The sequence below is a fragment of the Colletotrichum destructivum genome, chromosome 8, assembly GCF_034447905.1.
Source record: "Colletotrichum destructivum chromosome 8, complete sequence".
Taxonomy (NCBI): domain Eukaryota; kingdom Fungi; phylum Ascomycota; class Sordariomycetes; order Glomerellales; family Glomerellaceae; genus Colletotrichum; species Colletotrichum destructivum.
The window spans coordinates 3351590-3379069 of record NC_085903.1 but is presented as its reverse complement, the minus strand read 5'-3'; the positions used below and the strand labels follow the sequence as shown (position 1 = coordinate 3379069).

The 27480-nt window shown below is 56.4% G+C and overlaps 7 protein-coding genes across 7 annotated transcripts; 3 read left to right on the top strand and 4 right to left on the bottom strand.

Moving 5' to 3' along the window:
• Nucleotide 1: 1 nt before the first annotated feature.
• On the bottom strand, nucleotides 2-2898 carry CDEST_12881 (Putative amino acid/polyamine transporter I). The gene is made up of 5 exons (XM_062929037.1): nucleotides 2335-2898; nucleotides 1383-2149; nucleotides 1155-1310; nucleotides 1056-1097; nucleotides 2-924 (listed from the first exon to the last, which is right to left on the bottom strand). Exons 1-5 carry the CDS (start codon nucleotides 2519-2521, stop codon nucleotides 25-27), a joined length of 2052 nt encoding a protein of 683 aa, XP_062785088.1. The 5' UTR covers nucleotides 2522-2898; the 3' UTR covers nucleotides 2-24.
• A 629-nt stretch (nucleotides 2899-3527) lies between these two features.
• On the top strand, nucleotides 3528-8288 carry CDEST_12880 (uncharacterized protein). Its single transcript, XM_062929036.1, has 8 exons — nucleotides 3528-4880; nucleotides 4976-5318; nucleotides 5376-5835; nucleotides 5894-6051; nucleotides 6128-6264; nucleotides 6326-6518; nucleotides 6586-7946; nucleotides 8012-8288. Exons 1-7 carry the CDS (start codon nucleotides 4787-4789, stop codon nucleotides 7784-7786), a joined length of 2586 nt encoding a protein of 861 aa, XP_062785087.1. The 5' UTR covers nucleotides 3528-4786; the 3' UTR covers nucleotides 7787-7946; nucleotides 8012-8288.
• Nucleotides 8289-8848: 560 nt separating this feature from the next.
• Nucleotides 8849-12294, top strand: CDEST_12879 (Putative nucleobase cation symporter 2 family). The gene is made up of 8 exons (XM_062929035.1): nucleotides 8849-10198; nucleotides 10273-10424; nucleotides 10493-10600; nucleotides 10673-10921; nucleotides 10998-11115; nucleotides 11193-11376; nucleotides 11445-11509; nucleotides 11572-12294. The coding sequence occupies exons 1-8, from the start codon at nucleotides 9786-9788 to the stop codon at nucleotides 12086-12088; spliced, it is 1806 nt and encodes a 601-aa protein (XP_062785086.1). The 5' UTR covers nucleotides 8849-9785; the 3' UTR covers nucleotides 12089-12294.
• Nucleotides 12295-12498: 204 nt separating this feature from the next.
• CDEST_12878 (Putative mRNA triphosphatase Cet1, CYTH-like domain superfamily, RNA 5'-triphosphatase Cet1/Ctl1) lies at nucleotides 12499-16811 on the bottom strand. The gene is made up of 3 exons (XM_062929034.1): nucleotides 13601-16811; nucleotides 13049-13528; nucleotides 12499-12993 (listed from the first exon to the last, which is right to left on the bottom strand). Exons 1-3 carry the CDS (start codon nucleotides 15545-15547, stop codon nucleotides 12820-12822), a joined length of 2601 nt encoding a protein of 866 aa, XP_062785085.1. The 5' UTR covers nucleotides 15548-16811; the 3' UTR covers nucleotides 12499-12819.
• Nucleotides 16812-17741: 930 nt separating this feature from the next.
• Nucleotides 17742-21728, top strand: CDEST_12877 (Putative armadillo-like helical, 26S proteasome regulatory subunit RPN2). Its single transcript, XM_062929033.1, has 3 exons — nucleotides 17742-18114; nucleotides 18188-21092; nucleotides 21150-21728. Exons 1-3 carry the CDS (start codon nucleotides 17975-17977, stop codon nucleotides 21552-21554), a joined length of 3450 nt encoding a protein of 1149 aa, XP_062785084.1. The 5' UTR covers nucleotides 17742-17974; the 3' UTR covers nucleotides 21555-21728.
• A 229-nt stretch (nucleotides 21729-21957) lies between these two features.
• On the bottom strand, nucleotides 21958-24702 carry CDEST_12876 (Putative purine-cytosine permease). Its single transcript, XM_062929032.1, has 5 exons — nucleotides 24132-24702; nucleotides 23614-24059; nucleotides 23026-23521; nucleotides 22672-22930; nucleotides 21958-22585 (listed from the first exon to the last, which is right to left on the bottom strand). The coding sequence occupies exons 1-5, from the start codon at nucleotides 24234-24236 to the stop codon at nucleotides 22200-22202; spliced, it is 1692 nt and encodes a 563-aa protein (XP_062785083.1). The 5' UTR covers nucleotides 24237-24702; the 3' UTR covers nucleotides 21958-22199.
• Nucleotides 24703-24959: 257 nt separating this feature from the next.
• Nucleotides 24960-26819, bottom strand: CDEST_12875 (Putative transaldolase/Fructose-6-phosphate aldolase, aldolase-type TIM barrel). The gene is made up of 5 exons (XM_062929031.1): nucleotides 26496-26819; nucleotides 26219-26412; nucleotides 26045-26153; nucleotides 25734-25965; nucleotides 24960-25664 (listed from the first exon to the last, which is right to left on the bottom strand). The coding sequence occupies exons 1-5, from the start codon at nucleotides 26572-26574 to the stop codon at nucleotides 25262-25264; spliced, it is 1017 nt and encodes a 338-aa protein (XP_062785082.1). The 5' UTR covers nucleotides 26575-26819; the 3' UTR covers nucleotides 24960-25261.
• Between the last annotated feature and the right edge of the window lie 661 nt (nucleotides 26820-27480).

Sequence of the window (27480 nt, the reverse complement as noted above, 5' to 3'; positions counted from 1 at the left end):
CATTGTCCAGACACGTTTACATCACTACCGGTAGCCGCCCCTTTCTGGTGTTACTTGGTTCGACATGAAGGCAGCAAAGTCGGTGCCCGCGTAAGGAGACAGGGGAACCTCTCTCACATTCCCGTCGGCCTGTTTGGGGTCGTCAAACACCGGCCGCCTCGAGCGTAACGCCTCCTTGCCGACCCAGCTCAGATAGACCGTCTCGTGCACCTGGATGAGGTCGGTGCCGGCGCCGCTGGCCTCGGAGCTTCGACCGCTGGTCTCAGCCGGCTCGAACTCCGGCTTCTTCTCCACCACGAAGACACTGTGATCTTTCCTCTCGATGTAGCGTGCGACAAGGACGAAACCGTAGAACCAGGCGATGCCGATGCCGATGATGACCCATGAAACGGTGGGGACCAAGTACCACGGCTCGACTGTGGAAGACAGCGTCCCTGGGGGCACCCAGTTGGTGATGACCGGGTAGAGGCCCCCGCACATGTATACAAGGGCGCAGAAGACGGACAGGAAGGGACTGAACCGCTTTCCTGTCATTTCGGCCCAGGTCAGCGGCCGGGATTCCCGACCGTAGGTTGAGGCGTCGTCCTCGGCAACGGTCCTGGGCGGCCCGCGAAATCGCAGGATGAGGATGCCCAACCCCAGGAAAGTGCCTATGAAGGCGTTGATCACGTATGCGCTCAGAGATGTGAGCAAGACGTAGGCCGTGGTCGGCCTTATTCCGTACGTCGCGAAAAGGAGGATGACGCAACTGACGAAGTGAAGGAACAGAGCACCGACAGGCGTGCGCTCGCTGTGGTGTTCCGGGGAGAGCCATCGGATGCGGTGGAGCGAAACGAACCAGCCCTTCTTCTGGAACCATCGGATCAGACGGCCGATGCTCATGTCTGTATTTTGGGCAAAGAACTTTGGCCAAGGTAGGATTCCCTGTTTTTCGCAAGTTAGTTTCCGACTCCATCGGCGAGCTGGTGAAGAAATATTGTTCGGGGTCTTGTTTTCGGCCTTTTTATTCTTTTTTTGATTTGGGGGGGGTTTCCCTCCCTTCTTTTTCAACTCACCTCCTTGGCAATCTCCTGCTTTACTCGGGCAGCTGTGTATGTCTGCGGGATATTTAGCACTTGGTCAACCTGGCCTAGCGCCTGAAAGGGTTGACTGACCATGACAATGATGTTGCCCATGGAGGAGATGGCGAGAAAGGCGTTGAAAATTCGGACGCCCGTGTCACCGCCTGAGCCCAAGGTGCCAAAGGTAAGCTCGAAGAAGCGTTGGGCGACGTTGATCTCGATCTGTTCGTCCCTGGGTACGACTACCAACTATGCCCATGGGGTGTCAATGACTTCTCGTCCCTGTCAGAAAAAAAAAGACGGGATTCCCTTCCCACTTACGTAGCAAATATTGACGGCGAGGTATAGCATCACGACAACCCCAACACCAGTCCCCATGGCAATGGGGAACTTCTTCCTGGGCCGGCTGATCTCCCCAAGGACATAGTTGGGCTGCTCGAACCCGGAAAAGGTGAAGATGACGGCAAGAAAGGCCTGGGCATAGCCGTTGACTTCTTGGGACGCGTTTTTGAACGAGTTCTTTGGGGACGTGTTGGCGCCGATGACGTTTGTGGTTTCCGGGAAGCCCCCGGCGCCCACGACGATGGCGGCGATGATGATCAGCAGCATGATCATAATCTTCACGATGGCCAACGTGTTGTTGAGAAGGATGCCGAACCGACGGCTGAGGGCATGGACGCTGCACGCAAAGGTGGCAGCGGCGAGGGCAATGCCGCGGACCGGGCCGTTCTCGGGCTCCTCGACGCCGGCCGCTTCCAGAACGCGGAGCGCAAAGTGGATGCAGTTGCCGGCCATGTTGCCGAGAACGATGAAGCTGATGCCAAAGATACATGTCGACAAGAGGATGGTGTTCTTGCGGTAGGCAGGCCTGCGGAAGACGTACTGCAGGTAGACGAGATCGCCTCCGGACCGTGGCACCGAGCTCTCGACTCCGTCGATGATGTATCGAGGGACATTCAGGCCATACTCGATGTATACGTGCGTGCCACAAAGACAGTAGATGATGCCGGCGACCCATATGAGCAGGCTCGCGCCGACGCTTTTGGTGCCACGCATCACTCGCTGGGGAGACATGAAGATGCCAGTGCCTGTACCGGCGGGTTAGTATCTTATTTTTCTTTCTTCCATCTTCTTTTTTCCCCCCATTTTCTTTTCCCGTCTCTCATCTAGGTGCAGCGTTGGTAAGATGAGTAAACCAAGGTATCGGCGTCCTCTACACAAACCGATGCCTTGTGTCGTCGCATCCATTTCAGTCGAGCATAGACAAGCTTACCAATCATCCGGTTGATAACTAGACAGCTAACATCAAAGTAGCCCAGGCGGAAGCCCTCTTTAGGCGCATGCGTGACGATACCGTTGCCAATGCCGTCAATGACGACGTCAATGTCGCTGTGGGCCGAAGCATCGTCGGCGGCACGGGGTTCCTGGTAGAAGCCCGCCGAGTTTGGGAAGTCGTTCATCTTGGTGACGAGGAGATGCCGGCCCCCCTAGACGGCGAGGACGGTGTGTGGACGGACGGCTTGAGGTTGGAGGATAGCGGGATCCCCGCAGGAGGAGAAGCGACGTGAATTTTGTTCCACGCAGGAGGCTACATAATACAAACCGGCGCAGTGATGGGTGGCTTCATGGTTAATATGTATGGGTGGCATAGCCTGTCTTTACCGGGCAGGGCTATGACTGGCCGCTATGTGACGGAATGCGTGCATGTCAATCATGTCAGCGTGGTTCAGGTACAGGGGCGCCCACCGCGAACATGGTACGAGTAGGTAGGCGTCCAAGGCGTAGGACAGAGAGATCTCAGACGGGTAAAGCATGGCTATGGGATGGCAGCGGGGGGTGGCGGTTGATCAAGTCACTCGCTCGTCGACAGCCTCATCTTGGAAGTATGCCTTGCGAGGAGGTGGGTTTGGAGCGATGCTGCAGCAGACACTCGCCCGGCCGGTTGACATCTTGTTTGCGCGTCGAGGATGTCCGTTACTCCTTACCGCACTAGATTCTTAAGTCTAGAGTCTAGGCTCTATGTAGTTAGTTGGTGGCTGCAGGCAGCAGTTGAACTTGTGCCCCGATCCGGCCATGAGCTAGCAGATGGTCTCACCGGTCACAGTACGACGACGTCCAGATACTAGACGAGGTGTTTGATGGGCCTGGCAGGACAAGCACGAATGGGAAGAGACCCGGGGAAGTTTGGAGGTTGGGTTGGGGTGGGTGACACTCATCCAAACACTCCCTGACTGTCCTTGTGTTTGATTCACTGCCACCGCCACCAGCATTTCGCAGCTGGGCTGAGCTGAGTGACGATCTCCGGCAGCGTCTACGGTGTAGAGGCTTATGCAGTCGAGTCGCCTGGAGGAACCTTGCCCAAATACCGCCCCCAAATGAGAATTAACTCGATGCAGATAATGTGGATAAGCATATATACGACTGGTTCATCTCAAGTGCCCATCTACCTGGCACCTAATAGTGTTCCAAGAGCCAATGGCGGTGTTGTCAAGAGCTTATCTTGTTCATCTCGTGCCGCGCACATGCATGTCATTAACCGGGGGCATCAACACACACACACACACACTCAACGGGATTGGATGCGTCTGCGAGGGGGTGTCTCGGGTAGCCAAGACCGCGTGACAACCTTGTCGTCGTCGTCTTCTTCTGCTTGTTCTTCTTCCTCCTCCTCCTCCTCCTCCTCCAGGCTGCTCTCCTCGTTCCATGTATGTGTATGTACTGTGCTCTTCCCATGTTCATGCTTACCCCTCACCCCTCATCTAACCCCCCTTCACTCTCTCACTTCCTCTTTCCTCTCTGAAGTGAGATCTGGGCTTCATGGACCGGGTGGATCCGCACGTTGGCTGCTGTGTCTGTGTTAGAAACAATCGAGCTGATTCCAGTTCTGGAGTCGTGAAAGAGCCTTTTTACAATACAACATTCGGGCCCGCTTCCCATGAGTTCGACAGCAACCGACCATCCATCGTAATCACATCCATCCCCTTCAACTCTCGCCAAGACCAGCTCTCAATGCAGTGTGCTCCGCTTTCCATGAATACCACATCCGTGGCTCAACCCTACCTCTGTGTGTATCTTCCGTCCGTGTAGGCGCATGCAACCACGAGTCCAAGTATGACAGGCCCCCGATGACCTTCAGGCGAGCAGGGTGAATGCAGCAGTTGGCATGCCTTGTGCCCCCTGCTGCCTGTCTGCATTGCTTCCCACCCCCTGGGCCAGAAAAAGATGCTCACACGAGCTGGTCCGAAGGAACATGCCCATCAGCCTCACTTCCGTTCCATTTACCTCTCTCCCTCCCTCTCTCTCACTCACTCACTCATCCACACACACACACACATACACACACACTCACTCGCACCACATCAGTGAGGTCTTTACATTTCAACCCACTCCGTCCGCGTATTCCAACTGTGTGGCCCATCCCCCTGTCTTTGATGCAAATCTTGCGTTCCTAGCGGCGGCCACACCTGTCTGTCACTCGGTCACACACCCGTCGCGTCGTGTGCTGCCACCCCACGGCCGGGCTTTACTTGAAATCTGACCTCGCTCCCCCTCATCTGCGTCGCAGTCTTGGACGTGAAGTCCACTTTTTGTGAAAGTTCCCGTCTGTCATCGCTGCTAGACTTCGCTCATGACCTTTTAACACCGCCGCGCATCCAATGCCCATCATCTCATAAGGCGCCTTCGACAGAGGGTTTTTTGGTCGTCCTCCTTTCCCGCTTCCCCCAATGGCAGGTCCTATCCAGCTGGGGGATGTCATCAATTTCAGCAAGCTCGCCTGGGACGTCTATCGATTCGGTTGGGATAACGACTTCAACGCAAGTGAGTTTGGGCACTCGTCGTAAGAACGACACGTTCCCGAAACACCTCATTCCTTCGAGCCCCCCCTTCCTGATCATCAACTAACAACACTGCAGCAAGGCAATATTCTGAATTCGGCCGCGACGTACGAGGGCTTGCCGAGAACCTCGACATCCTCAGTCGCGTGGTGAACAAAGCGGACCAATCACTGCGCCAAGAAGGAGCCTTCAAGCCGTTGCGCTGGGATCGCTCGTCCCTCGACGACATCCTTGGAGACTACGAGGAAACCCTCACCGAATGCTTCCATCTGATTGAGAACAATCATCGTTATCGTCTCAGCAGTGGCCCACTCAAGAACATCGAGTGGAATGTTCTTGTAGCGCCTTCTGCAGATCGACTACGAGCGCGTATAGCACTACACAACTCGAAAGTCCTTCATGTGCTGAAGCCGTTTGAAATGTAAGTACGTCCTCCTTTATGGCCAGCTTTCTTCATAATACCTACTCACTACACCAGCGATCTGCTGTGCCGGGTCAGGGAGGACATACGCCTCGTACACCAGGATCTTGCCCAGCGCATCAACGCTGTGCATCTTGACTTGCACCGCCTCATTGGAGTTCTGGTCCCGGACCTCGAGCAAGCTCTTGCTCAGCAGGCTCATCGAGAGCTAGTTCAACTTGAGATACCAGTCACTGTTGCCGAGGGCTTCCAGCACTCGTGGACGGCAGAGAGGCCGGAGGATGGTTTGGATCCAGGCCTTCGGGAGATGGCAGATGCCTTCGTCCTCCACTACCACAGGTCCACGATAAACTTCACCGCCGGCATCCTCGTGGAGAATCGGATCCCCGAGCTTGAGCAGTATGTGAGCCTCTTGAAGTGTGTCTGGGTGATGCAGCGCATTCGCGAATCGCCCGAGCTACACCAATCGACCACGGGCTTGTCACACTGGCCTTCATACATCCAAGAGCTCGAAGATGTATGTGCCTTCACCGACGCTCTTACTAGGTGCAACTCAGAAAAGCTGACCGATGTAGGACCTCGGCTCTCAATGCGATCGCTTCAGGCAAGACCTCGTGGCACCAAGCTTGATCGGTTTGACGCCTGAGATGTTGGGCATCTGGCCTGAGAAAGAGCTGGCGCAGCTAGTGGATGTGGTGACAAGGGACGCGCTCATGGAACAAGTCTTGAACATGTAAGTCGAGTCCAGTACGGCCCGTAGGCAGGAGGCACCAGCATTGTAGGCAGACACTTACGCACGAGATGCTCAGACCAATGCAAGGAGCCGCCGCCAATGTCCAAAGAAAACTCCAACTGCTCCGCCGGATGGGTGCAGACGGGAAGCGCTTCCGTGTCAACATCTCCGGTGTGGAGCAAGGAGGCACGAGTAGGAATTCGCGTCGCCAAGGTATGCTTGCAGCACCCGAGAAGAGACGTCGATACACAACATCCCGCTGACATGTTTGCAGCCGAGACCATCGACTTCGACATCACGTCCGTCATCGTCAACCCATTATATGCCGTTCCGTCCAACTCCGGCGCATGGGACATGATCTTGCGGAAGGACGAGCGGGTCGCCAAGCTGGCTTTCATGCAGCTCAAGGACGCCGTCAAATTCCAGCAAGCTGTCACTGGCTTCAAGGCCTTTGATAATTATAGCCAGTAAGAGAGAAACGCCCCCACTCCCGCCGGATTCTTCAGCTCGTATGCTAAGCAGGATTGTCCTCAGGTATAAGGCCATGGTCAGCTTCGTCGTCTCAGGCAAGGGAGAACCGATTGTTGAGAACGCCTGCATACAGCTGTGGATTCCAAAGCAGCTCGACGGACAACTCGTCACAAACAACGAGTCTTTGGTCGAGAAAACCAATTCAACAAGGTCTGGATCCGTGTTATCTTCGGCAACCAACACAGCATCGAGACAGAACACCATTCGTGGGCCTTGGGACACCGCCAACCCCTTTGCGACCAGCCCGACTGATACGGTGTCCATGTGGAACAGTATGGGTTCGCCAACAGGATCTGCAGCGCAGAGCCCGTCGATTTCACCACCATCGGCGATGAACAACCCGGCAGGGGCTCGGTCTCCGATGGCTATCCCGCGCCGGCCGGTGGGTTCGGGAAGCAGACAGACGGCGGCGTCACCACCTAGTGGTAGCCGGCAAGCAACTACTTCGACATCGCCAACCAGTCCTCGGTCGTCGAGCTTGTTTCCGGGGTCGTGGCAATCGAGGGCGCCATCCGTATCAACAACCAACACGCGCGCCGACAGGACGTTCAGCATGTCGAGCAACATATCAACAACCACGTCGCCATCGAACAACAGTTCGAGTGGCAGCGAAGCGCGTACGGCGACTGTCAGCATCGGCGGACACACAACGGGGACCGTCCACCGGCGTCCACCCAAGCCCATGCTGGTGTTGTTCACACAGAATCCGCAGACGGGTGCGCTGACGATGGTGACGGTAGACATTGACGAAGACACTGAGGTCAATCCGGACCGGTGCAACTGCCGGCGGTCAGGACGGGACGGGTCATCGTGCCAGATCGCCGCCATCGAACAGAGCCGGGGTAAGGTGGAGATGTCGGTGCGACGGTTCGAAAGCCACGATGGCGACGTCGACTGGAATCTGGCCAAGCTGGCTCTCGGTCGGCGAGGGGAAAGGGAGCACGCCGCGGCTGCTTGGAAGGACGTCCGGCGCATCAGCATCATGTTCCCGACTGCTGAGGACAGAGCCAAATTTGGAGGAACGCCCAACAACTGTCAGTGCAGTACGAGAACGGAGGCGGAGCTGGGCCAGTGCCTCAAAAAGATGCACAAAGGATTCCTGGGACTCGTCAGGGAATCGGGTCGACAGCAGCTCAACGAGTACCATCGGACCAGATTCGGGTCGCAACATGATGTGGTTCGCGGGATGAGAGACGACTATTGATGACGGGCTAGGAGGGCGCGCTGTCCGGCTTGGCGTGAGTCTTTGATGAATGACAGGGCTGAATTGTATGAAAGCGATCCGGCATTGAGCGTTAGAACAGTGGTATGTATGTAGGTACGGATACATGATGAGGAACCGCTGTGGCGGCGTCAGGACTAGGGTGTGTAGACTGGATGAGCGATGATACCTAGAGCTGCCATAAACGACATGATGTTGTACGTACAGTATTGTGTGCCGCGTTTCCATACATTGGCCGACCATGCGAGACAGAGGTGAGCCGAAGTGTTTGCTGGTCATTGTACAACCGCCAACCGGCCGAGTCGGAGGCGACATCAGTCTTGTTGATGTGCAGGTTTCCTTGACGTCTCCGCGGCGAGCCCCTCGAAGTACGGCTCTGCGTCACGAGCGGAGTTCGCCGATGACAGATGGAGACTCGCCCGTGAGCATGTGAGATGGGAGACAGATGGAAGGCGGAAGTAAACCGGCTTTGCATTCGTCTGCTGCACCTCCGAATCGCAGACAGCAGGCTGGGCCAATGACGCCGGGTATTGGCAACCCCCCATCCTTGACTCTTTTCGGACGCGTTCTTATCTATGCGTGGCGTTGGCATGGGTTTTTAGATGGCCCTGTCTTTGTCTTATCTTTTGGGGAACCAACCGGGAGCCTGGGTCGGGAGGAAGAGGTGGGTGCTTCGGCCGTTCGAGAGCGTCGCGAACAGCTACGTCTGCCCATCCATTACCTTTCGATGTAAGGTGTGAAAAGGACGGTCGCGAAAGTGGCGTTGAGATAGCGAATTGCGATGGTAGTATTGGCGGTTGCTGTGAGGTGAAGGAAGAGCTCTAGGCAGTCTCTAGGTAGGCACTTACCTACCTGTACCTAGGAAGGAAGATAGGCACCTGTACTGTACCTGGTTGTCCGTAGGTGCACCTAACTCGATCTACCTGGGTACTGAAGCGAGTGAGAGCCTGAGGCAAATGGTACATCCAGGCGTGGTTGGCACTGGTGGTCAGCGGTTGCTCCCTGCGAACGACTCTTATCAATGTCGTCAACCTTTCAATCTCTCCCTAGAAAGCAGTCACTGCAATGGCCTAGTCGACTTCTCAAGGGAGCCTCCGCGTATGGTTTATTTTTCATTTTTAATATCTTTCCTTTTCCTTTTTGTTCTCTAATTTGTAGAAGAAAAACCGCCACCACAGGAATCTACGGGTAGCCCGACGAACGCCTCAAAGCCCGCAACTCGCAAGCTCCGTCGTCCCGTGACATCGGGGAGGCTCTCGATGAAATCAACGGGTGCTGCCGAAAGCCAAAAATGGTTGACAGTGGCTGTCTCGGGCTCCAAGTTCCCATGTCTGCCTTCTCGACCGAGACAACGGTCGACTCAGACTTGACTGGCCCAAGATCCGGCTACTGTGCATCACTCGCAGTTCGCCGCATCTTCCCCGTCAGTTGTAATTCTCGCCAGCAGGATGTGCCCGACGAGTGTGTGAGTGTGGGACGGGATGCTCCTGGTGTGCCACGCGGGAATGGAGATACGTACCGTACGTCCTCGGAGACCGGAGACGGCGCTCAGCTACCCACGCTACGGCCCCGCACCCCATTCCCATTTTTGGGAGGTTTTTTTTTGATATTCTAGTTCCGCCATTACCATCGCCAGCCATTCACGTCGCCCCAAGCTCCTTATCCCACTGATAGCGGACATGGTTGATTGCTCGAAACCATCAACTAAAAAGATCTCGCCCCCATGCCGACAAAGCTCGAGTCAGAATGAGGAATGATATATAAAAGCGAGATCCACAACCGCCGCTCTTGATGGCCGTCCACTTTGACTCGGTCGTTACCCATCGAGCCAAATAGAGACAACTTGCTCCTCTTGTTGTTTTGCTTGCCTTTGCTCTCCGCCGTCGTCGTCAGCAAACACAACCGCCACTTAGTATATTCCACTGACCACTCAGGCAAAGGGGGCCCACGACGTGAGACGACTTACCTGGAACTGCCCACAATGGACGAGGATCAGGGACCATCGCAAATCGTCCCGGAGACGCCTCCCAAGAGGACAATGGGACAACGCCTCCGCGGCGCCAGGAACCGCTTCTTCACCAAAGACGGCCTTGTTGGTGATTACGACTACGCCTTCCTGTTCCGCCCAAACCTGCCCTTCATGAGGAAGAGCCTGAGAGCCGCCCCCTTCTTCGGTCTCAACGACCGCATGCCCACACTGCTGGCCCTGCTGTTGGGCTTTCAGCATGCCCTCGCTATGTTGGCCGGCATCATCACGCCTCCCATCCTTCTGAGCGGTGCCGCCGGCGCCAACCTGACTGGCGAGATGCAACAGTACCTCGTGTCGACGGCCCTCATCGTCTCGGGCCTGCTGTCCACCATCCAGATCACCAGGTTCCACGTCCCAAAGACTTCGTAAGATTGCCTGCTTTCCAAACACCTCTTGTTGCCTTCTTGCAACTCACACGCCTCGCGCGTTTCTCTTACAGCTACTACGTCGGCACCGGGTTGATCTCCGTCGTCGGCATCTCCTTTGCCATCATCCCTGTCGCCCAGGGCGCTCTCGCCCAGATGTATGCCAACGGCTTCTGCCCAACAGACGCCGACGGGAACAAGCTCCCTTGTCCCGATGGCTACGGAGGTGCGTTCGTCCCTACCCATTTTCCTCGCGCCCGTTGTCTCCGTGCTCACTGACGTACCTATCGAAAGCCATCATCGGTTCCAGCGCTCTCTGCGCCCTTATTGAAATTGCCATCTCCTTCATGCCGCCCAAGGTCATGCTGCGTGTCTTCCCCCCTATTGTGACCGGCCCGACTGGTGAGTGACCATCTCCTGGCGCGGCCAACCGCAAGATAAAACATGATTCTGATCTCCAACACTCTCGTCCAGTCATGCTCATCGGCATTCACCTCGTCGAGAGCGGCTTCCAGAACTGGATGGGCGGCTCCGGCCCCTGCGCAAACCCGACCACCGACTTCTTCGCACGATGCCCCAACATCGCCGCCCCTCATGCTCTTCCCTGGGGCTCTGCAGAGTACCTGGGTTTGGGGTTCTCCGTCTTCATCACCATCATCCTCTGCGAGCGCTTCGGCGCCCCGATCATGAAGTCAACCTCTGTCGTCATCGGTCTGCTTGTTGGTAAGTTGCCCCTGAACCCTCTATCATCCACTAACTTCTCTCTCTCTCTTCTTAATCTGACGGTACATGTGAATAGGATGCATCATCGCCGCCGCCTGCGGGTACTTTGATCGCTCCGGTATTGACAGCGCCCCCGCCGTTTCTTTCGTCTGGGTACACACCTTCAAGCTCACTCTTTACGGACCACTCATCCTGTAAGCCCTTCCTCACCTCCCCGGGAGCCCATGCCATCAACCACCGGCAGAGCTGTCGAGCTGACCACACTCGAAAGACCTTTGCTCGCAGTGTACATCATCTGCGCCACCGAAGCCATCGGGGACATCACGGCCACCTGTGATGTCTCCCGTCTCGAGGTCGAGGGTCGTCTCTTCGAGTCACGCATCCAGGGCGGTGTGCTGGCCGATGGAATCAACGGTGTTCTCGCCGCTCTCATGACCATTACCCCCATGACCACCGTAAGCTCATTGCCCGCCGCATTTTCCGAACCCTTGCCGACGGACTGTGGCTTACACACAAGTGATAGTTCGCCCAAAACAATGGTGTCATTGCCCTCACTCGTTGCGCCAACCGTAGCGCTGGCTACTGCTGGTATGTTCTTCCGGATCGCCGTCTCTCTGGTTCCTCTTCCCGTCGGCTAACGACCTGAGAAGCTGCTTCTTCCTCGTCATCATGGGCATCTTCGCCAAGTTTGCCGCCTCGCTCGTTGCCATCCCCTCCTCCGTTTTGGGCGGCATGACCTCCTTCCTCTTCACCGCCGTCGCCGTCTCCGGCATGGCCATCATTACGAAGGGCGTACCCTTCAACCGCCGCAACCGCTTCATTCTCACCGCCGGCCTGACGCTCGGTTACGGCGCCACGCTCGTGCCGACTTACTTCGACAACGTCTTTACCTACGCCGGCGACAACCGCGGTCTCCGAGGCTTCCTCGATGCCATCGTGCTCATCATGGAGACGGGCTTCGCCATCACGGCCTTTGTCTGCATGCTCCTTAACCTCGTCCTCGCCGAGGAGATTGAGGACACTGAGGGCCATGACGTTGTCCCCATCGCCGGCAGTACCCCGTCCAAGGATGCCAATGGCGCAGATAGTGCCCGCGGGGCGGATTCTGAGGACATCCAGCCTGTTGGACACATTGGCGGTGCCAAAGGCGACGAGAAGCTGTCTTGAGATGGTGGAACGCGGGTCTGGACATTGGACTTGTTACAATTGATCAAACATGTTTTGGCTTTGCGAGTATCTCGAATATCCGTCGTGCAAAATACCCTCTCTTGGACTTTGTTGTCCTTTCAAGCCTTTAATAGTCTTACTTGCCTTGACTTGGTCTCTATCTAGGCTTGCTTGCTTACAGCCACTCGTCAGACGTGATGAATGATGAGGACCAATGAGCTTTTCACGTACCATCAATGCAACGGAACTGTCACGCGATTCAAACATCGCTCTACTGTTTTCATCTATGCCTCTTGAGCTTTTACCCCCTTCCAGATAGGGCTAGGGGGAACACGGGAATGTCTCTCAAGCCATTGTGGAAGAAACAAACGTGCCGACATGACTCAAAGCCTCGCAACACATCTCGCATGGCACATGTTAGCTGCATAAACGATGGTTAGGACGGTGCACAAGACAGTGATAGACCGCGGCAACCTAAGTTCTGGCATTGATCAAGGCCGCGGATGCAAGAATTATCTGCCGGGCAGAACGTCCAAAGCCCGGAAACGATGTACCCAAACGTAGCTAGGTAAGGTAAGGCAGGTATGAATAAACGAGCAACTCCCCCGAAATGCGCACCGCTTTAGCCCGGGACGCCTAAAACGTAGGTAGCCCCATCATCTTCTGGTATCAAAACCACCCAAGCTACTCTAAAACATGACCCTCTCTGCAGCTTCTCCCCCGGGAAAATACTAGACAAATTCACGACTCTTCCGGGCGAGGACGCGCACGTTGTCAACAAACGCATCGACCAGTTGTTGGTATTGGTGCGGCTCGTTTCTCATGGCACGGCGTTGTTGGTCAATGACGATATCTGGCGATAGCTCAACCTCAAGCTCGTGCTCTTTGTCGATCCGATGGGTGTTCTTTTGGCAGGTTAGCAAATTCCTCAATGCCATTTTGCTGCGAGCAACGACTTACTCCAGGACCAGGCATCGTCTGCGTCACCTGTGTCAAGTCAATCTGATAGTGATTCTGCTTGTAACTCAGGCGATCCTTGTTTCGGTCGGGAAACTTGTCCGCGTGCCCAACGGCCATGCTTTCCAGCTCCTCGACAGATCCATCCCATGCCATTTCGAGATTAATGCTGATACGACAGTCGAGCGGGCACGTCGGCAGGTGTATGTGAATATCGGCTACTCGGGCCTTGACAATCTTGGCCAGGACCTGTTGCGTCTTCTGGTCGTATGTGACGCGGACCTTGATGGACCGCCTGCCCGACAGGAGGGATCTAACGCAGCCAGGCAGGCGAGCCTGCAGCGCATTAGGCAGTTCGTAAAACTTGTCAATCTCCCGCCGATGTTTGTATTGTATCTGGACTCGGCCTCGGGCGTTGGGGTTTCGCGGGTCTGTCTGGACGACCATACTGTTCAGGAAATCATTGAGGCCTTTGTGCTGGGCCTGTGAAAAAGTGAGACGTTAGCCATGTGGACTTCCTTGGACGGGGCCTGCTATTGGGCGAAGGGGACGTACCTCCGTCATGCTGCTTCTGAAAGCAAGACGGCCGGTGTCATGCAGGACACATTCAGAGCCAATTGCCCTCTCGACACGATCGTTGGTATCTCTATCGATGAGCTGACCCATTTTAGCCTCGATCTCGAACTGCACGCCTCGCCCTAGGATCTCCCCAGAGTCGGGGTGGAGCGTGACATTCTTGAAGAGAAAATCAGCAATCGTTTTGGATAGCTCCTCGGACGGTCGAGTGCCGAGAATGCTCTCCTCCCACGGACCAAGCAGACTATCGGGCTTGGGCGGTTCCTGAACAGGTGGCGCAGTGGATCGCGCTGCCTCTGGCGAGGTGTGTCGACTGGTGCTGTCCTGCTTGGCAGGCTCGGGCTTGCCATTGATGCTGGGTGGTCCTCGTTTTTGGAGCTCAAAATTGGCCAGCTTGAGCTTTTTGTTTTCTCGGGCGTTCCATGCCTGAGCCCAGATGGGAGGCGTTGTGTGAATTTTCCTCTTTCGCTGGATAATAGGCGACCGAGAGAGCCTGGGGCCGCCGTTCACCTCGGCAGGCGGAGGCCTTGGCTCCTTCCGCTCGAGTTCTCGCGGGCTCAAATCTCTGTCGGCAAGCTTTCTCTTGGCGGGTGTCGTGGCGCGTTCGCGTTCGGGTTCCACCATGTTGGCGACACTCGGATGCGGCCGCGCCTCTGAATCTGTATGTCCACCGACGCTGCTCGGCAAACTCGGGATGCGGGTCTTGGGACTGACGCTAACACTTCTGTCGCGTTCGCTTTGTGACAATGATCTTCGTTCGTGGCCGCTGTGGGAGCTGGGGATGCGAGGTGGCGGTGGTGGAGGTGTGGCTTGAGCGAGGTGCGAGGCGGACAGTCTCTGTTGATAGGGACTTTGCGGATGCGCAAAGGTCGGTGCAGTGGAAGATTGTCGTGGCCCGGTCGGGGGCGGGCCCAGTGGGGTAGGAGGCTGCGAAAGCTGCCGAACGTACTCGGGCGGCGGATGCGCCGTCGCCACAGGACTGCCGTGAGGATATGCTTGACCGTGGAGCTGCTGCGGGTGTTGACTATGGGCAGAGGTAGGAGTAGGGGTTGAATGCGTTGATTGCGAGCGCTGGTGGAGGTACGGGTGTGCGCTGACAGGGGTGCCGATGGGCGGAGTTTGGGGCATGTGCTGAGGCGGAGGCGGCTGCTGCTGCTGAGTATATGGAGAAGGCGCCGTTGCACCAGATGGATGAGAATAACTCTCTCTCGAGGGATACGCGTTGGGTGGTGGGTATTGGTGTCGTTGCACAGGGCTGGCAACTTCCTGAGGCGGACCAGTGGGAGGGAAAGGATAGCCTCCGCCGGGTCCGCTCACTGAAGATGTTGGTGTGTGACGATACGGGGACGGCCCGGACATGGACGCACTCTGAGGAGACCGCGCATCGGCGTAAGGAGCGGCAACGCCTGCCTGAAGTGGCGGCGGTGCTGGTCGGCCGGGATAGGGGCCGGGAGTCTGATAAGGCGACTGTGGGGGATACGACGGAGTGGTGACCTGGGGATGGACAGTGTATTCTTGGGGAGCTGGCGGCTTCCCGGGGGACGAGTGCAAGGCGTGACTGTAGGCTGATTCTCTAAATGCGTAGGCCGTCGTGGCCTGCGAAGGCGTCGTCGGAGGCTGCTGTTGATAGGGCAGCTGCGGCGGCGGTTGGTGTTGCGGATGCGGATGCGATTGATGTTGCAGATGCGGTTGATGCTGCGGGTGCGGGTGCGGGTGCTGTTGTTGTGGTTGCTGCTGTTGCTGCTGCTTCGGCGCAAGAGGCTGAGAAGAAGCGTGAGCGCGAGCGTGTGCTTGGGCATGAGCAGGATGGCCCGGAGGAGGGCCAGCGGAGGCGGCGGTGGCAGCAGCGGAGGCGGCGGCGGCGGCGGCTGTGGCTCGAGGTCGGTCCCCGTCGTCTGACGTGTTCATCAAACTTCTCAGATCCATCGTGATTACCGCAGGCGTACGGTGATTTACCGAAATGCCTTGGATCTGGGTTCCTTTGTCTGGGCCAGCGCTCCGTCCAGCTTCAGCTCGGGTGCAAAGTTTCGGCTTCGCCCTTTCAATTCCAACGGCTCATGTGTGCGACGAAGGGGGAAACGGGGGCAGTACGGTGTCGGGACAGGTGTCGATGGCGACGTAGGGTTTGATATGCAAATTCGTCGCGATTCTAGTGGTTTGAGATGGATGCGCAATCGGCAATCATCACGTCGTCATGATCAGGAGGAAGAGCCGGTCGAGTGGGTGGTCGTCGTCGGTGTCGGTCTCGTCGTCGGTGTCGGGGTTCGAAGAGACCGGTAATGACTGGACTAGGCTGAACTGGACTGTATGGAGGAGCTACGACCAGGCAAAGCAAAGCATGCGCGGCAGGAAACGGCACGGTGGTGGTCCAAAAGGGGACCGAAGAGGACGGGAGCTGGAGCGCAACAACGGCAGAAGGGCGTGGATTGGGGTTGGCCGGAACGGGATTGAAACCAGGGGAGTGTGCGATATTCTCTCGAGTGGAGGAGGCGAGCGACGACAAGTTGCGGGCCGGAGGGGGGGCAAACGCAGGCAAATCCTCGGGGGAGGGGTCGTTGAGAGCTTGTTTGGACGATGCCTGATGGAGGTTGAGGCAGAGACGAAGTGGTCGCGATTCGAAACGTAGGGGTCGTGCGGACACAGGAAGACGAAGCGGCGGCGGCGGCGGCGGCGGCGGTGGAGGAAGAGGAGGAGGAACAACTGTCAAAGAGCGGGTCGATTGACAGATGTGACAGGTTAGAATGGCGTCGCGAAGTGCGAATGGGAGCGTTGGCGATGGGTGGAGAGTAGCAACAAGGGTCGATGTCTATATGTTGTGGTGGTTGGTGATTGTCGTCGCAGGTTGCTGCAGTAGAGACATCGGGGCTGTGGATATGTGGATGAGTGAATGGTGGTGGGTGGGTGTTACACCAAAGATGCTGGAGGCACCGGTTTAAGATGAGAACAGGAGTTGCGTAAAGCAAAATAAGAGACAAGAATCAGAATAAAAATTACAGACAGGTAGGCTCGACAACTCTCAGGAAAAAAAACATCTTGTCCTCTGTCGCGGCTGGGGGACGTGGAAGGAAGAGAGGGTGGGAAATTTGGAGCCAAAAAGAAAGGACGGAAATGGATTGATTGGTCGCGCGCCGATCGCACACATCTAGTAAGGGCCCCCGGCGCGCTGATGCGATGGCTCGATGCTGCCTACCTTACCTGATAAGGTGCAGCTGGTGGCTATGCTGCGGTCGAGGTGGTGTCGTGCTTGGTGTGTATGGAGCTCCTCCTGCTGGAGCTCACGCGAGAGCTTGTGTTAGGGGCTATCTACCTAGAGAGGTACTGTGTAGAGAGGGCAAGGATACAGCAGACAAGGGGGAAATCTGTACAGATAGATAGTGAGTGCTCAGATGTCGTTTAGCCCCCCAGCTTGTACTCTGTAAGCCCCAGACAATGTACATTATATCTAACTACCTGGTGCTTGAATTCTTATGCTTAGGTCAATAGAATCGTACAAAAATTAACAAGTCGCTGCTTCTAAACGCCGAGGACATGGGCGGCAACAACGAGTAGAAAGTGAGTGAGTAGTGAGCGCGCGCGCGCGCGCGAGTGAGAGAGAGAGAGAGCAATTGTTGCTTCAGTGAGTGTCCGTACCACCACCACCACCTAGCGTGCCAGCCTTGTGTGTGTCCAGCGTCCCACACCCACGGTGCGTTGCCCGAGCCCGACCTCTGTCGACCTGTCGGGGATTTTATTTGATTTTGTGTCCCCTGCCCTCCGCCAGCCAGTCCCACCTTGTCTCTCACTGAGTGTGTCGAAGGGGTAGGCCAAGACGGGACCTGCTCGGAATTTTTGATAATCCGCCTCTCGTCTGTACCCCCAGAAGCTCACATCTTACACTTAGCCGGAGCTCCTAATAGCCAGCTAGCCGGGATCGTGTTACGTCAGCATTCCACTGAAAGCGTCGCATCCAGCTTCAATCCATTTTCGGCCTGCTGATTCAGCACTCTCTGTGGGTGCATTGGGGAGGGAGGTCAGGCGAAGGAGGTACGTACCCTGAGCACTGAGTCGGCAGGACAGGACGAGGCAGGCAGACTTGCCTGACGTGGATACTGAAGCGTGCCCTGCGTTCGTTCATTCGCGCCTTCGCTTTCGACGTCCTTCTTCCATCATCAACGCCTCTTCGGAGCTTCCATCACCAACCAACAAAACTAAAAACATCCCAATACTCCGTCCCGTTCTGCACCGCCGCTTGACCTCTTCCACCTCGACCGAATTTTGATCCTCAATTCTATCTCGGCCGCGCAACGTCTCCTCCCACCCCCACACAGCTAAGCTCAGCTCCCGTCTCCGTGGTCGCCCTCCTCACCCCCGACAATGCCTGGCCTGGTCTCAGCTACCGGAGTCCTGGGCTTCCTGGCCGATGAGGAACACGACCTCAAGGTCTTCGCCCTCCAGACTCTTAACGATGACATCGACACAGTCTGGACCGAGGTCGCCGGCGCTCTGAGCCAGATGTAAGCTGCTCTCCTTCTCCCCCAACGTGTCTGCGAGTCCATCTATCTATTTGGGTATTGACAACCACAAAAGCGAGGCTCTCTACGAAGACGAATCCTTTCCCCAACGACAGCTGGCAGCCCTCGTGCTCGCCAAGGTCTACTATCATCTCCAGGCTTACAATGAGAGCATGACCTTTGCCCTCGCCGCAGGCGACCTTTTTAAGCTCGATGCTCCCGGTGAATTTGAGGATACCATCATTTCCAAGTGTATCGACCAGTACATCGCCACTTCCTCGGCCAAGCACACCGCCCCCACCTTGTCCCAGAACGACAACTCCCTGCCCGCTTTGGCAACCACTTTTGCGACCGGCCCCGCCGACGGGTCTGCCCTGATTTCCCCGACCACCCCCTTCTCTCAGACGACTCTCCCGTCCAAGTCTCTCCTGTCCCGCGTCTCGACCGACAACGCCATCCTCGATCCCACATTTCAGCCGGTGAAGGAGGGTCGCTCTGGCTCTATCGCCCCCATCAACGACCAGGCAACCCAGGCTGCGCTTCAGCGCATCGTCGAGCGTCTTTTCGAGGCTTGCCTCAAGGACGGCAGATATCGTCAGGTCGTCGGTATTGCCGTCGAGGCCAAGAACCTCGAGGTCCTTCGCCGTGTCATCAAACGCGCAAGCGATGATGAGAAGCGTTCCAAGACAAAGTCAACAGATGGTCAGGGTCCCGCCGAGGAGCTCATGGAGTATGCCTTGAGCATCTGTATGGACATCGTTCAGGAACGCGCTTTCCGTACCGAGATTCTGCGCTTGATTCTGGATCTCCTGAACGACATCCCGAACCCCGACTACTTCGCCATCGCCAAGTGTGTCGTCTATCTTAGCTCAGACGAGGAGGCGTCCCGTATGCTCAAGCAGTTGATCACAACCGGCGACCGCAACTCGATCGCCAATGCCTACCAGATCGCCTTCGACCTGTACGACAACGGAACCCAGGAGTTCTTGGGCAAGATTATCAACTCCCTGCCGTCCGGTGAGCCCGCCAAGGCACCAGCAAGCGATGCTACCGAGGAGGAGCCTCTTCTCGAGAATCAGGAGCCTTCTGGAGAGGAGCTCTCGGACGAGCTCTCTAAGGTCTATAAGAACATCCGCTCCATCCTCGATGGCAGCAAGACCATTCAGCTGAACCTCGAATTCCTCTACCGGAACAACCGCACCGACTTGAGCATCCTAAACAAGGTCCGCGATAGCTTGGAAGGTCGCAACTCCATCTTCCATACCGCCGTCACCTTCTGCAACGCCTTCATGAACCAGGGTACTACCAACGACAAGTTCTTCCGCGACAATCTCGAATGGCTCGGCAAGGCCGTCAACTGGTCCAAGTTTACCGCGACGGCCGCGCTCGGCGTCATCCACCGTGGCAACCTGACACAGTCCCGAAAGCTGCTTGAGCCCTACCTGCCGCGCCAAAGCGGCTTGAGCAGCGGCTCCATCTTCAGCCAGGGCGGTGCTCTCTACGCTTATGGTCTGATCCATGCCAACCATGGCGCTGATGCGCTCGATTACCTCAAGATCCAGTTCACATCCGCCGAGGAGGAGGTCATTCAGCACGGTGGTGCTTTGGGCCTGGGTATCGCCGGTATGGGCACCGGCTCCGAAGAAATCTTCGACAACCTCCGAACGGTTCTTTTTACCGACTCCGCCCTTAACGGAGAGGCCGTTGGCCTCGCCATGGGTCTCATCATGCTTGGCACCGGCAACGTGCGGGCGCTGGAGGACATGATCACCTACGCTCATGAGACGACTCACGAAAAGATTGTCCGTGGTCTGGCCATCGGTATGGCATTGATCATGTTTGGCCGCCAAGAGGGCGCCGACGCAATGATCGAAGGTCTTCTCAACGACCCTGATCCGACTCTGAGATACGGCGGTATCATGACTGTGGCTCTCGCTTACTGCGGTACCGGCAGCAACAAGGCTATTCGCAAGCTGCTGCACATTGCCGTCAGCGATGTCAATGACGACGTCCGCCGTGTCGCAGTCATGAGCTTGGGCTTCATCCTCTTCCGAAAGCCCGGCAGTGTTCCCCGCATGGTCGAGCTGCTTTCCGAATCGTACAACCCCCACGTGCGTTACGGGTCCGCCATGGCCCTGGGCATTTCTTGTGCCGGTACTGGCCTCGACGAGGCCATCGACCTGCTCGAGCCCATGATGAAAGATCCCACCGATTTTGTCCGCCAGGGTGCTCTCATCTCCCTGGCTATGATCATGATCCAGCAGAACGAGGTCATGAACCCCAAGGTTGCCGCAATCCGCAAGACCTTGAAGAAGGTTGTCGGTGATCGTCACGAGGATGCCATGACCAAGTTTGGTGCTTCGCTCGCCCTGGGCATCATTGACGCCGGCGGCCGCAACTGCACCATTGGCCTCCAGACGCAGACGGGTAACCTCAATATGGCTGGCATTGTTGGCATGGCTGTCTTTACCCAGTACTGGTACTGGTTCCCCTTCACCCACTTCCTTTCGCTCGCCTTCTCCCCCACCTCCATAATTGGTCTTGACCACGATCTCGAGATCCCCAGCTTCAAGTTCCATTGCGCCACCCGCCCCAGCCTGTTCGACTACCCTCCCGAGCAAGAGGTCAAGGCCGAGGAGGGCCCTACCATGGTCGCCACGGCTGTGCTGTCGACGACTGCCCAGGCGAAGCGAAGAGCCCAGAAGAAGGAGCGTGCTCAGCGTCGTGAGAGCATGGACATTGACTCCTCTGCCAAGCCTACCGTCTCCGACAAGATGGAGGTGGATGAGAAGAAGGAGGAGAGCAAAGACAAGAAGGAGGGCGAGGGTGGCGAGAAGGAGGCGTCTGTTGCCCCGGCTGACACCAAGAAGAAGGCCGAGAAGGAGAAGGTTGGCTACGAGATGGAGAACCTGTCGCGCGTGGTCCCTGGGCAGCTCAAGTTCATCAGCTTCCCCACTGGCCGTTACAAGCCGGTCAAGAAGGTATGAGCCATTCCACACCTAGCCATGGCTCGAGAAAGTGCTAACAGTGTTGAAAAGCCCACCGGAGGACCTCTTCTCCTGCAGGACACGCAACCAGACGAAGAGAAAACTCTCATCGAGGAAAAGCTAAAGAAGGTGACAACGGAGAAGGCCCCTGTCGCCGGCCAGAGCAACGCCGGTGGCTCATCGGCAGGCTTGACACCGCGCCAGCAGCAGAACCTCATTTCCCAGGCTCTCAGAGCCGGAAATGGCGGTGATCTCCGCTCATTGAACGAGCTCAGCGAGTTGCTCGGCCGTCAAAGGAGAGGCGACCTCGCTGGCGCGACCGACGAAGGAGGCGCGGCTGCCGCGGCCGGCGTTCTGACTGCTGTAGACGAGGATGGTGAAGGAGATGAGGAAGCTGATGTGCCGAGAGAATTTGAGTACTTTACGGACAACGAGGAAGATGAGGACGAGGAGTGAGGATTTTCGCGAGCAAGAAACCAAACCAAAGATTTTGGGGTCGGTGTGGGTGCCGTCTTTAGAGCATAGAAAGGAGGCGGCGTCAAGGTCAAGACGAGGGTGGATCGCCACTCTACAGGAGACAGTCGGTGGCAAGATGACCGACTTGCTGGGCTGTACAGTAGTGTAACAAACGAGTTCTCGGTTACAATTTCCAATGCTTTGGTCCCATGCAAGCTACGACAATATGCCAGCCGGGTGGTTCAAGTCGGGCATGATTGGGCGGGACATACATGGTGTGCGGTGGTTCCCGTGCATGTGTCGACGCAGCAGATGAGGGACGGGCCGATGACCCTAGGGACCATCCATCTTCCGTCGTGCCCAGTAACATCACCAGCCTTTTCGGCTCTCTTGTCCATGTACAGTCTCAATTGTCCATTATTGGAGAATGTATATAATATACTAAGGAAAATACTGGGGGGGCGGAGCAGACATGTTCGGCTTTTCCTCGACGATGGCGCGTGAGCCCGCAAAGGCCTTTTGCGAACAAGGGGCATGGTTTGGACGATTCTACCCACGACTCGTCTCTTTCGCTCATCCGTCAGGTAGTGAACGGGCCACTGTAGGATGGAACTTTACTAACCACCACCTGTGTGGCCGCCGGTCTTACAATACTTTGTCGTCGTCCGAGATGGCACGTGTCGCTGTCGTGTGCCCCTTTTCCGGCAACTTGGGGTCCTCGACATCGCTGCCACGACTTGTCGCCTCGATGTCGGCCCCGTCCTTCGTCCAGATCGTCCGCTCAACCAGCGTCTCCTTTGCGGGTGCAAGCCAGCTCAGGGTGGTGTATAGGAAGATTGACACGACGAAGCCAAAGAGCCAGTCGAAGCTGTACAGATGCTGTGCGCCCTCGGAAATCTGGACCGCCGGGTAGCCGCTGATGGCCAAAGCCATGCCGGGCAGGCTAGGGGCCACCGGCACGATGAAGGCGACGAAGGCCCGCCAGTTACACCCTGCTACGTATCTATAACGGCCATGAGGATCGTACAGGCCTGGCACACAGGGAAAGGACTCATCATCAGCACGTCTTCCTGTGATGCACAAAACGGGACCCCAGCTCGGGTGAGGTGGTACTTACCGGGCAGGTCGTATTTCTGACCTTTTACGATCCAGAAGTCGGCCGCGAGGATCCCACTGATCGGAGCCAGGAACACGGCATAGGCGCCCATGAAGTTGAGAAAGGTAGTGGCGCTGGCCAGGATCTTCCAAGGAACAAGGACCCAGCCTCCGATCACGGCTGCTATCAATGAACCCCGCTTGATATTGACATAGCGTGGGAACATGATTGTCAGGTCGTTGGCTGCGCTGATGGAGTTTGCCGTCACGTTGGTTCCCACCTGTGAGCCGGGGTACAGAGGTCAGCGTTGAACTCATATAAAAGGGAATAGAGATAGGGTGTTGCTCGGAGGGGGGACGCCGTCCGTCTACTCACCGTCGCGATGAACCATGCGAAAGCGGCGAAGAAAGCGGCGCAGCGCCCGCCGGAACCGTTCTCCAGCCAGAGACTGACGATATCAAGCGGGTTCCAAAGATACTCTCCGTGGAACGTCTTGGTCGCCGACGTCGTGATGATCCCCATGGTGCCGCACAGGGTGAAGACCAAAGGGACGAAGGGAAGTTGCACCAGCTGCCCATTGGGGCTCTTGCTGTAGCGCAGAAAGTCGGGGATGTTCACCCCCATGGTCGCCCACTGCCCCGTGACGCTCGACATGCAGCTCAGCCACAGCCAGGCGTATTGCGCCGTCCCCTTGGGGACCTCGGGCTGCAGCTTGAAGATCTCGCCGCCGCCGCCGGCCTTCTTGACCGCCCAGCCCAGTGTGCCGAGGACGACGGCCGGGGTGGCGATGAGTTTAACGTAGAAGAGCGGACGAAGCTTTGTCGGGTGTATGAGTAGCATCGGCAGCTGGAGTATCCAGAAGAGGAAGAAACTGGAGGAAGTAAGTCGTAGTGAGCAGGGAAAAAGAACAGCCAAGATGGGCACGACCGAAACGTCGTCGTCTTCTCAGGTGGGTCAACTCACGAGCACATCCCCATGGAAGTGATGCCGGCCGATTCGGGCAGCGTGTTGGGGATTCTTGCGTAAGAAGGAGCCCAGGCGCTCAGCATGATGGTGATGCAATACGAGCCGTTGGCACACTGGACGCCTAGCCAGAACATGGCGAGAACCGCCCGGCTCACAATCGCAAAGTACCGGAACCAGTAGCCAAAGGAGCCCGCTGCGATGACGCTGAAAGGCAGATGCAGCCTGCTGCCTATGGCACCGTTGAGGACCATGGCCACGGCGATGCAGGTCGTTCCCACAAACATGATGGGAATGCTCTCTCGCCACGACAGGCCCACCGCGAGGATTGAACCTGCCGTCTGCAACGTCGAAAGGTTCATGAGATCGCTGCTCCAGTAAGCGAGGATGGTCCAGATGCTCCAGGTTTGGTCCTCCGGCTTGACAGGGTCCATGTCCTCGTTCGTCTGAAGCAAAACATCAGTCCTGATCCTCATCCATCCCGTTCAAAGGGGGCTCGACGGCTCAACAATGCTTACCCATACTCCCTCAGGGGCGAGAGCACTACTAGAGTGCCGGGGAAGCTCCCATGCCTTGACCGAGGTACAACGTAGCCTCAACTCGTCTCGATTGAAACCCTTCATCTTTGTCGCAAGTCGGGTAACGGTTTCTCCTTGCGTAGGACACTTCTGGTGGTCCTTGGCCTCGGACGAATTGTCGTTGGGGACGTCTCTTGGGATAATAAATGTGCCAACGACCCTGCTGGGCTCAGCTGTGGAGGCTCAAGCCACACCAGACTCGGGGGGGTTGAGACATTATGTATTCGTCCGCAAGCAGACGACGCGGGCGTGGTGTAACCCATCGACCACCATCACTTCCCCACCGGCGGCCAGGTCCGCGGGCTGTAGCCAGCAACGTGGTCACAAACGACAGTTGCCTGTATCCATTCGGCCATGCCGGTCATTCGACAATGCCAACAGTGACTATTCGGGGTAGGCAGGTCAGGAAGATAGCGAGCCTGGGCGGTATCAGAGACTGATAAGGAAGAAGGATAGGGCGTGGAGGTTTATCAGGGTGTTTACTCAGACGCTCACATACACACAAACACACCCACGCGCGCATAGAAAGAGAGAGAGAGGGAGCGAGATAGAATGCAGGGGGTTCGACGCACCAAAGTGGGCGATGCGTCCAATCGCAGTCAGCCGCCTTATCAACTCCCTTCTGGTTCCCTCTACCACTCGTGCGAAGGCCGGGGGTTGGATAGAGATTGCGACGTTGTTAGGCTAACGAAGCTATGTACAAATACGTGCCGCGAATCTGCGATCCTCGACAAGCTGGATTTCGACTTTCCAACAACTCGACATACCGTTGTAGAGCGGGTGAGATGTAGTTATTTCTGTCGTCGTTGTGGTTTGAACTCATCCGATGCGCCTCTCAGCACCTCCTCTTATCACGCGATCGCATTTTCATCCGTTCAGAATGTGTCTGGCAACGTCATGGAAGACAAGGTAAGTCAGTAGTGGGCTCCTCGACATCATGGTTCATACAAGCTTAGTGAGGCTGGTACGGTAAGTAAGATTGGTCCAAAGACAAGGGACACTTTGAGCCAAGAAGATATATGTTCGAATTCAATATGTGCATGGGCACAAAATAAAAGGCATTCGCCCACTTAAACGAAGCGGTGCGCGAGCTCTTCGAGGGCATCCTGCTTGTCCGAAAAGATATTGATGGCCTGGATGAGCTTCTCCTCATACTTTCCGTTCCCGCTTCGAGTGAAGGCAATGCGCCACTGACTTTCATCCTTGAGAGCTGCCTCGAAGTCCTTGGCCCAGGGTTGGTCCGGGCCGGCCGCAAAATACTCGCCGACTTGCTCCGTCCAACTCGACGCCGACCGTGCAGCGAGAGCCCGAAGAAGAGGCGGCGATACGGTGACATGCTGGATGCCAGCCAGCTGCATCACCTCGGCAACGGATGTCAGACTGGCAGCGAGTACCTGCGTCTTGGCCTTCGTCTCGGCGTAGTAAAGTTGCGCCTGCCTGCAGAAATCAAAGGCCTTGTGGTCGTCCACGTATCTGGACGTCGTTCGTACATCAGCCTAAGCCTGGACGGAGGTCTTGGGCTAACTAGGTTGTTTAACTTACCCAGGGACAAAATGAACCTTGAGCTCGTTGACGTACGGGGCAATGTAGGTACATCCGGCATCGGCAGCCAATGCAGCTTGCTCCATACAGAACATTGTTGTTGCAAGGGTGTGGATGCCTTTCTTCTCAAGGACGCGGCAGGCGGAGATTCCCTCCCAGCTCGCGGGGATTTTGATGCAAATTCTTGCGGTGTCTAAGTTGGGCTCCAGCTTCTTGAATATGTCGACAATCCCTAGTTGGAGGAGGGGGACGGACGGTGAGGTAAGCCATATGGAACTACTATTGCTGGAGATCGGTATATCGGAACTTACTCTCGGCGTTCTTGCAGGTCTTTTCAACTGAGTACGACCACTGGGTGTTGGTCTGAATGTGAAAGTAGCCCGTCAAATACGGGATGAATTGAAGGGACAGCCGGACCATCTACAAGGGCGTCAGTGAGGCCCTAGACAACAGAACAGCGCGTATTTGAGTTTTCTACTAGGTACCATGATGTCGACTGCCAGGAGAATGGGGTCAATGTCTGGCCATGCGGCGTGAGCCCAGCCATGGGCGTCCTCTACGGAGTCTCGGATGAGCTTCTCGTGATGCAGCTTGCCGTCTGGGGTGGTCTTAGTGAGCTCATTGTATGCAATTGCTTGGTTGGACGTGTGGTCTCTGAAGGGACCCAGCTCCGCAGCGACTGTAGTTAAGTCAGTATTAATGTTGTATGCGATGGGCACCTGCGAAGTCAGTGTCTCGCGCTAGAGGAAAGGCCCGGCATACCATCAACGTCAAGAGTGTCACAGTCAACTTGGCTTACGGACCTCAGCACATCCAAGAGGGAGCCGTCTTGCGAAGTCATGGTGTGCGGATTCCGGGGTGATTGTTCTCCTCGGGGCAGGAGAAGGAAGCGGGTTCACGGGAAGCGAAATCGATTCCTTGCTGGAAGGAAACAATACAATCAGATACGAGGCAGTCTGGATCAGATGGAAGATGAAGAGGATGTAGCCACTACTGCGGGTTGCGAAAACAGGAGGCGGGAGCCAAATGTTACCTATTTACCTACATACCTACTTAGGTAACGTAGGTAAGGTAGGGAAAGACACTTCCCCGCCGACTCGAGCCACTGGGTGGATGCCAGCATTGCGTTGGACGGTAGCAGCGCAGCCCAAAACTCCGCACTTTTCTCCAGATGGGTATTGTGGGAGAAGCATGTTAATCTATACAAAGCGTTAACCCAAACTGTGGCCTGGAAGCCATGTATACGCCAACATGAAAGGGTTCACAGAACTATGGGCTATGGTAGTGTAGGACTTCCCTCCGTCGTCTGGCATGCCATGCATGCGCCTCCGCCTGTGTGGGAAACGCAAGCGCAGCTGTGGCCGGAAGCTTCTGGGTTCCTCAGAGCGAACCAACCCAGCCGCTGAACACCACGAACAGTTGTCAATTGTGTCTGCCGACGACAGAAGAAGTGGGCTTAGCTTTTTCTCTCTTTCCCTGCCCTCCTCGGGCCCGGTCCGGTCCCGTGGCTCCTTGTTCTCTTCCAGGAAAGGCGACGCGCAATGTGCGGAAAGCCTTTCACACCTTGACAATCCACTGTCCCTCGGTATGGTATCTTCATGTAAGGTGAGGTAGTTGGAGCGGAGCCCAGGTTAAGGCCAATCGATGGACATCGCAATCCGATACTCTACCCGGCAGGCTTCGTCATTAGCCAATTATCCCTTGTGTTCATTATGCAATCCGTAGGCTATTCTGCAGTCACTGTTGT